Here is a 12413-nt window from a genome sequence, read left to right on the forward strand (position 1 = left end):
GGCAAAAACAGCACCTACATAATCAGCCAAATAAAATTAAGCTGTTGGCTTTAGATGCAGCGGGTGAAAGAAAGAGTGGACAGTGAGTGTTTCAGTAGAAACAAACACCTGAGACACTTTAGTGGCCATAAAACGTTTTATTGGTGTAGTTGTAATGTAACAGATGGATCAATTAGAAGCCTTTTCGGGATATCCTGTGGATACACAATTGGAGGGAGAGCTTCATTAATTTCGGCAAAACTAAAGTCAATGCTGGCTACCAAATATCGTTACAATTAGTCTAAATTGAATTTAATTAAGTAGAWAACTACATGCACATGTTCTGTTTGCGAAAGGACGGCTTTGACCGCAATTATACGCCACAGCCTTGCACAACAAAAAATCAAACGCTATTTTGTTTATTTTCTTTATTTGTTCTCAACAAAATAAAAAATATCGTATGAAATGACTTGATGAATAAAAACGGCCTAATTCACCTACTRYGGAACTTGTTATTACAGCAATCGCTCACCTGTTTTAATCTAAAAGAAGCATAATTCAGGATGAAGGAGTYCGAATATTCGTCGGTCGCATTCCTCTCAGATATATGAAGCTAATATTTTTTTWAAAAAATTCATAAAGCGACKGACGATCCGTTTAAATTTATCGTAAACTTATTCCAGTGAACATTCCAATAGAGAAAGAGGTGAAATGCAATATGTAAAATGATCTTCCGGAAGACAGAAAAAGGACACCACAAGTGTGGAGTGAACAGAATAATTTACTGCCGGATGGGAAAACGTAGAAATGATAACAGATTCTCAAGAAATATAACAAAAAACTGGTTTTCCCTCCCTCCAGGAGCCATATTGATTAATCGTCGATTGTTTCGTTTCCCCTTCGGTGGCCATAGATGTCACGTGTCGCAACTGGCCAATCAGAAAGGTTCTTGTGTTAATTTCGCGAATATTAATTTATCTGGAGAGTTATAAAATGTCGCTAGGAGCCATTATGTTGACAAATTATTGCCGGCGAAACAATCACGAACAGAAATCATTCATTGCGTCAACACTCAAGTGGGAAACAAGAGTCGACCGAAATCACAATAGAACATGATTTGAAAGTCTTTACAATTTATTTTAATTACTTTGGAAGTTGTTTCAAGTTAAGAATTAATCACTCCAGTTGGCGATTAAGCAAATTTTTGCGGATTGTTGATTGAAAAACGAGAAAATTTTCCCCTCGCAACCTGTCTGATTATGACATAACAGCTATTAATTCTCTTACTAGCTGTAAGTTTGCAAGTGTCTCTGAACTTTCCCTAGAAATGCGAGACAACAAGGCTTAAGTTTTAATTAATTTAGTTTAGAATTTATCTTCTGTTATGAAATCCCTTGCAATTGTGTACAAGGTCTTACGGCGAAATATTAATATTGTGTCGCCTTTTGGGGCACAGGTGAATAGAAATGTAGGGACGAATTATTGCAAGTTGGGGAACTTTTTAATACGCCATTCCAAGGCTGCCAATATGAATATCTACGATGGCACATTTCTGCCAACAATGGGAATTACTAAGGGAAGTAGCAAGCCTGTATATTTCGGCGAAAAGTGAATATGGTTATTGATTCCGATAAAACTGGGATTGTTACAGGGCGGATTGTGAATACGTATTACGGGAAAATGGGAGAGCAAGAATAAGAAAAGTGGTTGTGGAGTTTCGCAGATTCCGGAATTGTCTAACTAAAGGTTCTACAAAAAAATTAATGTTTACTATTAGGATTTTAAAAATTAAATAATGTTAAATTAATTTAATCTTAAGTGGTTTTTGAAATAAAATTATTACAACTAATAAAGTGACCTGAACCGATCTGAAGCTACTCAAAGTGACCTAAACATTATTTTTTACAATCTAAAAAACACTTTACTAAATAAAAATGAAACTCTTAATTAAATCCGATAGGATTTGACCACATTTACTAGTTATTACAACTAAAGTATGTTTTCTCTTTAAATAGAAATTACCAAGTCAAAATTTTGGTGAAAAAATTGGTAGCAGCTTGTCTCCATACCACAAATTTTGTTTGCCCTTTGTTTTTGTCKCTAGAAATTTTGTTAAAAAATTATGGTTATGTTTGCAAATTGAGATGTCAAAATTTTGACTTTTATGTACCTGTTTGCTCTTTGAAAGCGCAATAATTGAATACCTGAGGACAGAAATCATTACCTCAGGTCCAAAGACAAAATTCAGTGCTAATAATTTTGGTAGAAACACACCGCTAGTAAGTACAATGTTGTGGACAAAAATTAGGCTCTTGCTACAAAAACTTTGAAGAAAAATGATGRTTATACGGAAAAAAGTTATTTAGCAAAAGATACAAGTAGGTATTTTGATGATTGGCAATAAATTTTGTGTAATTTATTGAAATGAGTTCAAAGTTGATGCATTTTATAAATTCTTCTTCCGCTTTAGTTTGAAAATTGTTACTTTTTCAACTCGTTCCTCAAAAAACGATGCACAAGACACTAATTTAATTGCTTTCTTTCCGAGGTTCTTTCTCATTCAAGTTTATTTTGTATTCTTGTCAATTTCTTGCCAAAAATTGAAAATGTTTAGCAAACCTGCATTACAAATTGCAACGGGCTCTTTTTCTAACTTCCTGCTTGTGAACTATTCGTTTCAAAATTTCGAAAAACTGTTAGCGATACCGAATTCGTTTCTTTTTTGGTGTTTCGTCTCTAAATTTTCTTAGCCGATTTTTTGTGTTGACGTTTAATGACATTGTTTTTAAATTAATTCAAAAAACCGGAACTGCCAACTTCCTTTATTAAAATTACCACGAATGGATTTACTAGTGGTGCCAACGTTAAGACGGTTTGGCATTTCCATTAAAAAAAAACAGACTTTAGGTATACCTACAGTAAAACTTCTATAACCCAAAATTACTATTTCAAGAAGATCTTCGAAACAAAGACTTACAGAGAAAATTTAATTAACATTAATTTCACTTAAAACGAGTAAACAACTTAAATACTTATGCTCCTAACTTTCCTCAAAATGACACAAGASAAAAAACTCATCAACTTCCAAAATTACTTCAATTGTATGCTGATTACGCGTCCAATCCAATTTAAGCGTATTAATTATATCTTTGAACACTTTCTTCTTAAAAAAATTAAGTATAGAAACCTAGAAAGTCAAATTTGCATCAATAAGGACAATAACAAATTATTCATGAAAATTAATGAAAGTTTTCGAGGTTTTCGAATTGAAATTGCATTTGGAAGATTCAACAAATACATTTTAAGGTGAATCTGGTAAATATACAGGGCTTTCATTTCAAAAGGAGCCAATCTTGWCATTGAGTAAATGTATTTTCAAGCAAAAACAGGTCAATTAGGATCGCGAGGGGAAGTTCAAAACGTTCAAAAACAACGTTAGATTTTAGGATTCATCCCTTAGTGACTAGCCACCCCTACTTTAAAATTTTAAATGGCACCCCCTACTTTTTAAAATATTTACGGAAAGGGAAAAAATGAGCGTACCTAAATGTCACAAAAAATTTTCTTTGTCAATTCGTTTTTCAGTTAGGAGTGGTTTAATTTTGAAATTTTTAGTCCTAGTAGACCTTTGATGCAACTCAATTTAATTTAAATAAAAAATATGTCGATTCGGATAACTAACAAACCTTACTTTAAAATTTTAAAAAGCACCCCCAACTTTTTAGAAAGGGGGGAAAAAGCTTATCTAAGCGTAAATGTTCCTGGTATCTTACATTCCATGGTATTTTTCTGTGCGGCGTGAGTAATAATCGCCACACAAAAGGCACTTTACAGAAAAATAGGTTTTTTTAAAAATTTTCAAAGCATACTTAATTTTTTAAAACTTAAATTATGTTAGAAATTAGTCTTTACTCTTTAACCAAGCAATGCTGAACCTCGTAAAATGAAAATTTAAATCGGGAATTTTTATCTTTTACAAGAGTCGTTTCACCTATCCGGGGATACACTATACAGGGTGATTCTTAAATAGACCGACAAAATTTTATCCTTGGTAGTACCAAATGAGAACATGCTGGAAAAAATATTGAAAAAATTCTTTGTTTAACCGTTCTCCAAATAAAATTTATTAAAGTTATTTTTGAGGTAAAGCGTACGCNTTGGCATTTCCATTAAAAAAAAACAGACTTTAGGTATACCTACAGTAAAACTTCTATAACCCAAAATTACTATTTCAACAAGATCTTCGAAACAAAGACTTACAGAGAAAATTTAATTAACATTAATTTCACTTAAAACGAGTAAACAACTTAAATACTTATGCTCCTAACTTTCCTCAAAATGACACAAGASAAAAAACTCATCAACTTCCAAAATTACTTCAATTGTATGCTGATTACGCGTCCAATCCAATTTAAGCGTATTAATTATATCTTTGAACACTTTCTTCTTAAAAAAATTAAGTATAGAAACCTAGAAAGTCAAATTTGCATCAATAAGGACAATAACAAATTATTCATGAAAATTAATGAAAGTTTTCGAGGTTTTCGAATTGAAATTGCATTTGGAAGATTCAACAAATACATTTTAAGGTGAATCTGGTAAATATACAGGGCTTTCATTTCAAAAGGAGCCAATCTTGWCATTGAGTAAATGTATTTTCAAGCAAAAACAGGTCAATTAGGATCGCGAGGGGAAGTTCAAAACGTTCAAAAACAACGTTAGATTTTAGGATTCATCCCTTAGTGACTAGCCACCCCTACTTTAAAATTTTAAATGGCACCCCCTACTTTTTAAAATATTTACGGAAAGGGAAAAAATGAGCGTACCTAAATGTCACAAAAAATTTTCTTTGTCAATTCGTTTTTCAGTTAGGAGTGGTTTAATTTTGAAATTTTTAGTCCTAGTAGACCTTTGATGCAACTCAATTTAATTTAAATAAAAAATATGTCGATTCGGATAACTAACAAACCTTACTTTAAAATTTTAAAAAGCACCCCCAACTTTTTAGAAAGGGGGGAAAAAGCTTATCTAAGCGTAAATGTTCCTGGTATCTTACATTCCATGGTATTTTTCTGTGCGGCGTGAGTAATAATCGCCACACAAAAGGCACTTTACAGAAAAATAGGTTTTTTTAAAAATTTTCAAAGCATACTTAATTTTTTAAAACTTAAATTATGTTAGAAATTAGTCTTTACTCTTTAACCAAGCAATGCTGAACCTCGTAAAATGAAAATTTAAATCGGGAATTTTTATCTTTTACAAGAGTCGTTTCACCTATCCGGGGATACACTATACAGGGTGATTCTTAAATAGACCGACAAAATTTTATCCTTGGTAGTACCAAATGAGAACATGCTGGAAAAAATATTGAAAAAATTCTTTGTTTAACCGTTCTCCAAATAAAATTTATTAAAGTTATTTTTGAGGTAAAGCGTACGCCACTGATGTGTGCGTAAATAGTATAGTACAGGTAGTGTGGAAACCATGGTATTAATTTGATCAAAATGTACTTGATCATTGCAACAATTCATAAACGCCGTAAGTYGCACGGATTAAAGGGGTTTTGCCCCTAAAAAATATAAACGTAAAAAGGGTTCAGTTAGTCTCCATTTATACTTGGGAAGCTGTGATAAAATTTTGTCGGTCTATTTAAGAATCACCCTGTATATTATTAATTAATATTATTATTATGGTATTAAATTTACCACTTTGTTTTTTCTTGCTATATATAGAGGTAATAAAAAATAAATATAAAAACGGACAAAACTAGCAATTTACTAATAAAATTAAAAGTAGATCACAAAATACAATTGTCTAATAATTAATGCAATAGCCTTCGGCATAAAGAACATTCCTGCAATCTACGCTGTTGAATTCATTGACTTTTAAGACAAATTTTTTTGACTTATTTTCCCCCAAACATCATTGACATTATTTGTTGATTCGTTAAAATTAAGTGGTCGTACCCCTATATACCTAATCATATTAACAAAATTCCTGAAATGAAATTACAAAAAATGCTTTATCAATTATAAAGTAGAAAAAAGAAATATTTCAATAGGCCAAAGTATTGAACCCATTAACAAGGTAGATAAGAAAACCAAAGTCTAAAAAAGAAATAATAACAATTTATTCCCCAAAAACAGTACTGACAAGGTAAAGAGTATTGCATTACATTTTGAAAAAGGCAATTAATGATAATTACTTTTCAAAAGTTACAAATATAGAATCTTATAAATAATAACATAAAAGAAAATAAATCATAAACTCATAAAGAATGTTAGCAAAAAGATTGTAAAAGAAAATCACTATACTCTTCTCGTATCAACCATAATTTATATTAAAAAATAGTGTTTAATTAGATACTTTTGGAACCATAAAATCAATTGTAATACATACATATGTTTAAAAAATAGTGCTTCTGCTTTATAAAATTAACTAAATTATATGTATCTAACTAAGAAGTTTATATAATTATAACTTAAATAATGTTTTGATCGTTTGAAGTACTTGTCGCACTTGACACCAAACTGTTCGAATTAACAGAACGGCTAGTGGAGCTATTCTGACTTTGTAGACACCGATGTGACCACCGATTCGCAACCAAACTCAACACATTCAAATGTTTTTTACAAAAAGTACACCGAACTTGTTGTTCCATCTTATGTGCCGCTTTCAAATGCTGCATCATCAATTGTTTCGAGTCTGGCGAATTATATCTAATATTGCAAAACGTACATCTGTACACTATAGAAGGCATAATAACAGCCTCAGTCTTGTTAGATTTTTTAAGTTCTTCTATATACTCAAAACTGAGATATGGAGTATCAGTCTGTTCCGCCTTGCAATAAAGCAAAAGCAACTCGGTTTGCGGAGAGATGATTTCACAGTATCCCACCCTCGCCGAGTCCAATTTATTATCCGAGTTTTTCACTAATTTTTTATTTCGAATAAATCGCATTGGCGACAATCTGAACAACACTGTWGTGTTGGTCACCATYCTTTGATTCACATCGATGTATTTCACGTCCTCAAGAAACTGCGTGAGGATTGTTTGGATCTCGTTGAATTTTATTGGAGCAACCTTAAAAATACAATATTAACAACTGTCCTTTCCCTTACAATACAAACTTACCAACTTTTCCAAAAACTCGAGATATGTGTTGAAATATGCCTGGAGAAATTTGTAACTGAAACATTGCCTCTGGTTGCCGTAATTGGATAATATTTCTACGTTTTCAATGACGGACTCCTCGTGTTTCTTTGATTCGTGTGGTAAGAAATTTAAGTAACGCAGGTATTCAAAACGTTGACGTCGCACGAAACAGACGTCTTTATTGCGAAACGTGACTTCAACATGAGGCCAATTTAACAATTGAGTTATTGTTAATTCTTCCCAATCACCGCCGAGGTGCTGTTTCATTACTATATCATCTATTACAAAAAAATTAATGTTATTTTTATAACAACACCTTACTTACCTCCCACATTTGAAAAAACAATTGTGTTCAACATATTTGCTGGACATTGAATATGAATAGTAAATGGCGAAAATTCAGAATCCACTTTATTCTCAATCTGAATAGGTGCAACCATTTTCTGTTGTTCTTGTACAGCCTTTAGAGCAACCGCAAACTGTCCACGAATAGCAATATTTAATTTGTACCTCATATACTTCTGAAAACGTTGAAAATAATGATCCTTCGGAATTTTCCCTTCCAAAAAATCGCTTTTAAAATGCCACCCAGACCAAATATTCATATATGCCACCAAAATTAAAGGCAAATGTTCTCTACATTCAGACGGTATCGCTTGAGTATCTAGCTTCAATTCGTCAGAAAGGTAACTCCACAAAACTTCTTCGGGCAAACTTAATGGAGTGTCGTCAATAAAAGCAGAGAAAATCTTCCAACCAGTGGATTCCGTGTTGATAGGATTTGCAAGGGTCAGATTTGCAGGGGCCGGATTTGTGGTACTCATTACTGGAAAACTACTTAACGATTAAAAATTTCAGAACAAAAATAAACAATATACCCACTTCTTTATTTGTGCAGAATTTTTTAAAAACTTACACTCTTAACCTCAACCTCACTCTGAATATAGTGTTGTCAATTGTCATTTACTTAAAACCTAAAATTACAGTAAAACAGCCAAATATTGCTAATTAAATATAAATACCAAATCTATTACAAAATACCTCAATAAGTTTTAATTAAATAACAAACTCGTGCAAAATATAGACAACAAATTTAAATTTGTTTGTGTTTACTGGTTATTTTGTTATATAAATAATTAAATGTAACACCACTAAGCTGGTCCGCTGTGGTTTTCCCCCAAATGTCAACTAAACGTCAATACGAATTACCTAACCTCTAAACACACGTGTATGAATTTATTTGAATGGTTTTAAAAAATGGAAAGTGATGCGAGTGATAATTACGAAGATTTGTACACCGAAGAAGATGCCTCCAAACATGATAAATTGGTGCAAAAGGTTCTAAGTTTGAACAAGACGCAACAACTAAAGAAACCTTCTCGGACCGAACCAACCCTCCAAATCTCCGAATTCAACTTAGTAAAGTCTATAACCGGCAACAAAGGTGCAGTTCACTTAAATGATTTGGCTAAATCGTTGAAAGACAGGAAAAGTCGGTTAAAAATTAGCGAGAATGTCCGAAAAATCCAAAGACAATCTCACACACTCCCTAAGCCTCTGGAAAAGCCCCAAGCCAATCGAATTCGAAGGAGCGTCGCCTATGAAAAGACACGACTGAAATTGGACCGGTGGGAAGCCACCGTCACAGCAAACCGTGTCTCGACTAACTTATCCTTTCCCTTAAACAATGATTTTAAATTGGAGAAAAAGGAATCAGAGAAGTTTCCCACCATGTGGCGTGTGAAATCTAGCCTTCAACAGGAACTGGAGAAGATTGAACCGAAAACTGAGGAGTTTCATATTGATTTAGAGCAAGAAAAGTTTCCACTGACGATGAAGGAAATGCTGGTTCGGCGTCAAGAAGCAGCAAAATTGAGGGCGTACCAAGGGTACAAAGAAGCCAAAGCTCGACGGCAGAATAAAATCAAGAGCAAGAAATATCACAGGATACAGAAACGTGAAAGGATTAAAAAACAGTTGAAGGAATTTGAACAACTGCAGAAGACCAATCCAGAGGAGGCGTTAAAAAAATTAGAGGAGATTGAGAAGTCGAGGATTGAGGAGAGATTCAGTTTGAGACATAAGAGTACAGGAAAGTGGGCAAAGAATCAGCAAATCAGGGCCAAGTATGATAAAGAGGTGACGATCTTTTTTTTCAATGATTTTTACCAAAAAACAAAACTTTACTTTTATGTTTTTTTCAGAGTAGGCAAGTTTTAGCACAACAACTAACATTAAGTCGCGAACTCACTCAAAAACTGAAAACTAACAGCGACTCTGAAGATGACGAAGCAGAAGAAAAGGTTCCCGATGTGGTTGATGAAAATAATCCATGGGTCAACGGTATCAAGCCTGAAAAAGAAGTTGCTGATTTTATCAGTGGTTATCGAAAATACTGGATGGAAAAGAATAAAGAAGAAGGACAAACTGAACAATTGCAACAAGACATGTCTGAAGAAACTACAACTTTTAATAAAGAAACAGTGCCCAAAAAGAAAAAAGAAACGAGGGAGAAAAATGAAGAAGAAGGAAAAATTGAACAACAAGACATTTCTGAAGAAACTCCAACCGTTAATGAAACAAAAGTGTCCAAAAAGAAGAAAGAATCAAAGGCTAGTCCGAAGAAAAATTCAAGTGAAAATTTAAATAAAACCATGTCAACGTCAGAGTGGGAAATTAGTGTTGTGGAAAATACTGCAGACGTAGAAAATATGTTTAATAAATTTGAAAATAAGCTTCACAGAAAAATGTTGAGGAGTGTCAAGAAACTAAAGAATAAATTAAATAAAAAAGACAAGGCAAATAAGGAATCTAAAAGGGAAATAGTTGATAATAAAATCGATTTAACTCTGAATCCACAAAAGAAAATTCCAATCATTGACGAAGAATTAATTGAAAATCCTAATTCCAATTCCGAAAATGTTCAAAACAATGAAAATTTGTCAGACTTGAGAAACATCGCATTTAAAGAATTGAATCAAAACGAGTCAAACATAGACCCTGACAAATACTTGAAGATCAAACCAACAAATCTTTCAACAGCAATTCCAGACATCTTAACAGAAGATAACGAAGAACCCACTCAACGCGAAATAATCTCAGAAGCATTCGAAGACGACGACATTGTCCAAGAATTCGCCAAAGAAAAACAGGACGAGATCGATCGAGATAAGCCCAAAGATGTCGATCTGAGTTTACCCGGCTGGGGGAGTTGGGGTGGTACCAACATAAAAATTAGCAAGCGTAAAAAACGAAGATTCACGATCAAAGCACCGCCTAAAGTACCTAGAAGAGACGATAATAAAGGAGCCTTGATTATCAACGAAAAAGCGCAAAACAAAATCAAAGAACATATGGTGTCTGAAGTTCCATTTCCTTTTAAAACTGTGAAGGATTTTGAGGCGAGTATGAGGGCGCCCATTAGTAACACCTTTGTGCCGGAAACAGCCTATAGGAGGTTGATCAAACCGGCAGTTACAACTCAAATGGGGAGCATTATTGAACCAATAAGTAAAAATATTCTTTTAAATAAAAATAATTAAACCTTCTTTGTTGTTTTATTGTGAATTGTGATTTTGATCCATTTCGCGGGTTTTTTGAAAGTTTGTCAATGTCAAAGCTACCAACACAAGAAAATTTAATTTCAAATTTTTATTATATAAACTTTGGTTAAAAATGATTAGTCGTTCCATACGAACAGTACAATGTCTCAAGATGTTGGTTTTCATAATTACATGCAATTACTAGTAAATTAAATATCGAGTGTATTTTTTTTTAGGATTTGAAACAACGTGTTTGACAGTTGTATCCTAACCTCAAAATGTATAGATCCACTTTTAGAACTTTGAACGTTTATAGTAATTTATTTCGGCACAAATCGTCCCTAATTCTTACACGGAACGTCCCCCGAGTCCTCTTCAACTCACCACTAGTCATAATTCAGCGTCGAAATTATGTCGAGGATGTAAAAAAACAACCGGTTAAGTCACCACTCGGTAGTCTCATAAATAAAGAAACGAACGAAAAAGCAACATCGGAAGAAGAAGAAGCGAAAAAACAACGAGAGGCATCATGGCGAACGATGAAACTAACGTTAATCTTCTTTGGAGTGTCTTTCACGTGTTTGGGGTCCTACTTGATCTTTGTACTCGGGGCTCCTGAGAAGGACAGGGACGGCAAGGTGATCGAAGACGACTTATCGCACTTACCTCTGTGGCGTCAATACTTAATGCGGACGTATAGAGAATTGGATAATTACAGAAGATTAATCAAAGAGCCCTCTCGAGACAAGTTACTTCCAGATCCCCTTCAGTACCCTTATTTACAACCTAAATATACTCTAGTATTGGAGTTGACAGATGTTCTCGTGCACCCAGATTGGACTTACAACACTGGGTGGCGGTTCAAAAAGAGGCCAGGCTTGGATTACTTCCTAGAGTCTCTTCATGGGCATTACGAAATCGTTGTCTACACAGCAGAGCAAGGAATGACGGTTTTTCCCCTCATTGAAGCCATGGACCCCAAAAACATCATCGCTTACAAACTAGTCAGAGACGCGACGCATTTCACAGGAGGGCATCACGTTAAAAGTCTTGACAAATTGAACCGGGATTTGAGTAAAGTTATTGTGGTGGACTGGAATCCGAATAGTGTACAGTTCCATCCAGAGAATCTCTTGAAAGTCAAGCGGTGGGAAGGAGCTGATGAAGACCTGTCTTTGGTTGATTTATCGATTTTCCTCAAGACTATAGTGGATAATAATATTGATGATGTTAGGGAGGTTTTACTTTATTATAGTAAATATGACGATCCGATTGAAGCATTTCGAGAGAAGCAGAAAAAGTTGATGGAACTTTTAGAAGCACAAGGGGCGAAGAAAAAGGAACAAGAAGCCAAACCGAGACCGTGGGTTCCGACGATTTTCTCACGAAAGCAGTTCTAATTAGATTAATTTAAGACTTGTAATTATTTCGGTAAAAATTAAAGTTTGATAAATAAATCGTATTTTATTTCTTTGATAGTTGTTTCCTTACAATTTTTAGTTAATCATTTATTCAGATTTTATAAACAAGGTTGCAGGAACCAACAAAAATTTATCTACAGGCTGTTTCATTTTTATTGTTACAAATGTAAATAGGTGATAGAATATTCAATTTTAAGATAAAAGTTTCCCATAAACATGTATCGAAAAATATTATGAAAGAAGCTACATCCCCTGAAAGGGTTGCATCTTTTAAGGGTGTCCGCGACCAACGATTCGAGACGTTAGTATATTGAA

The 12413-nt window shown here is 33.7% G+C and overlaps 3 protein-coding genes across 4 annotated transcripts; 2 read left to right on the plus strand and 1 right to left on the minus strand.

Moving 5' to 3' along the window:
• Positions 1–6087: 6087 nt before the first annotated feature.
• On the minus strand, positions 6088–8087 carry LOC123003722. 2 transcript variants are annotated; one of them, XM_044396679.1, is made up of 4 exons: positions 8018–8087; positions 7461–7969; positions 7115–7413; positions 6088–7063 (listed from the first exon to the last, which is right to left on the minus strand). In XM_044396679.1, the coding sequence occupies exons 2-4, from the start codon at positions 7957–7959 to the stop codon at positions 6461–6463; spliced, it is 1401 nt and encodes a 466-aa protein (XP_044252614.1). In that variant the 5' UTR covers positions 7960–7969; positions 8018–8087; the 3' UTR covers positions 6088–6460. The 2 variants fall into 2 exon arrangements, with proteins under 2 accessions (XP_044252614.1, XP_044252615.1); XM_044396680.1 differs by having other exon boundaries at positions 8014–8066.
• Positions 8088–8329: 242 nt separating this feature from the next.
• LOC123016398 (U3 small nucleolar RNA-associated protein 14 homolog A) lies at positions 8330–10677 on the plus strand. The gene is made up of 2 exons (XM_044416766.1): positions 8330–9274; positions 9340–10677. Exons 1-2 carry the CDS (start codon positions 8393–8395, stop codon positions 10675–10677), a joined length of 2220 nt encoding a protein of 739 aa, XP_044272701.1. The 5' UTR covers positions 8330–8392.
• A 193-nt stretch (positions 10678–10870) lies between these two features.
• On the plus strand, positions 10871–12151 carry LOC123003666 (mitochondrial import inner membrane translocase subunit TIM50-C-like). The gene has a single exon (XM_044396585.1). The coding sequence runs from the start codon at positions 10956–10958 to the stop codon at positions 12075–12077; it is 1122 nt and encodes a 373-aa protein (XP_044252520.1). The 5' UTR covers positions 10871–10955; the 3' UTR covers positions 12078–12151.
• Positions 12152–12413: the final 262 nt, after the last annotated feature.

The sequence above is a fragment of the Tribolium madens genome, unplaced genomic scaffold (genome assembly GCF_015345945.1).
Source record: "Tribolium madens isolate multiple individuals breed KSU strain unplaced genomic scaffold, Tmad_KSU_1.1 Scaffold_1;HRSCAF=32;Tcas5.2_LG8, whole genome shotgun sequence".
NCBI lineage: Eukaryota > Metazoa > Arthropoda > Insecta > Coleoptera > Tenebrionidae > Tribolium > Tribolium madens.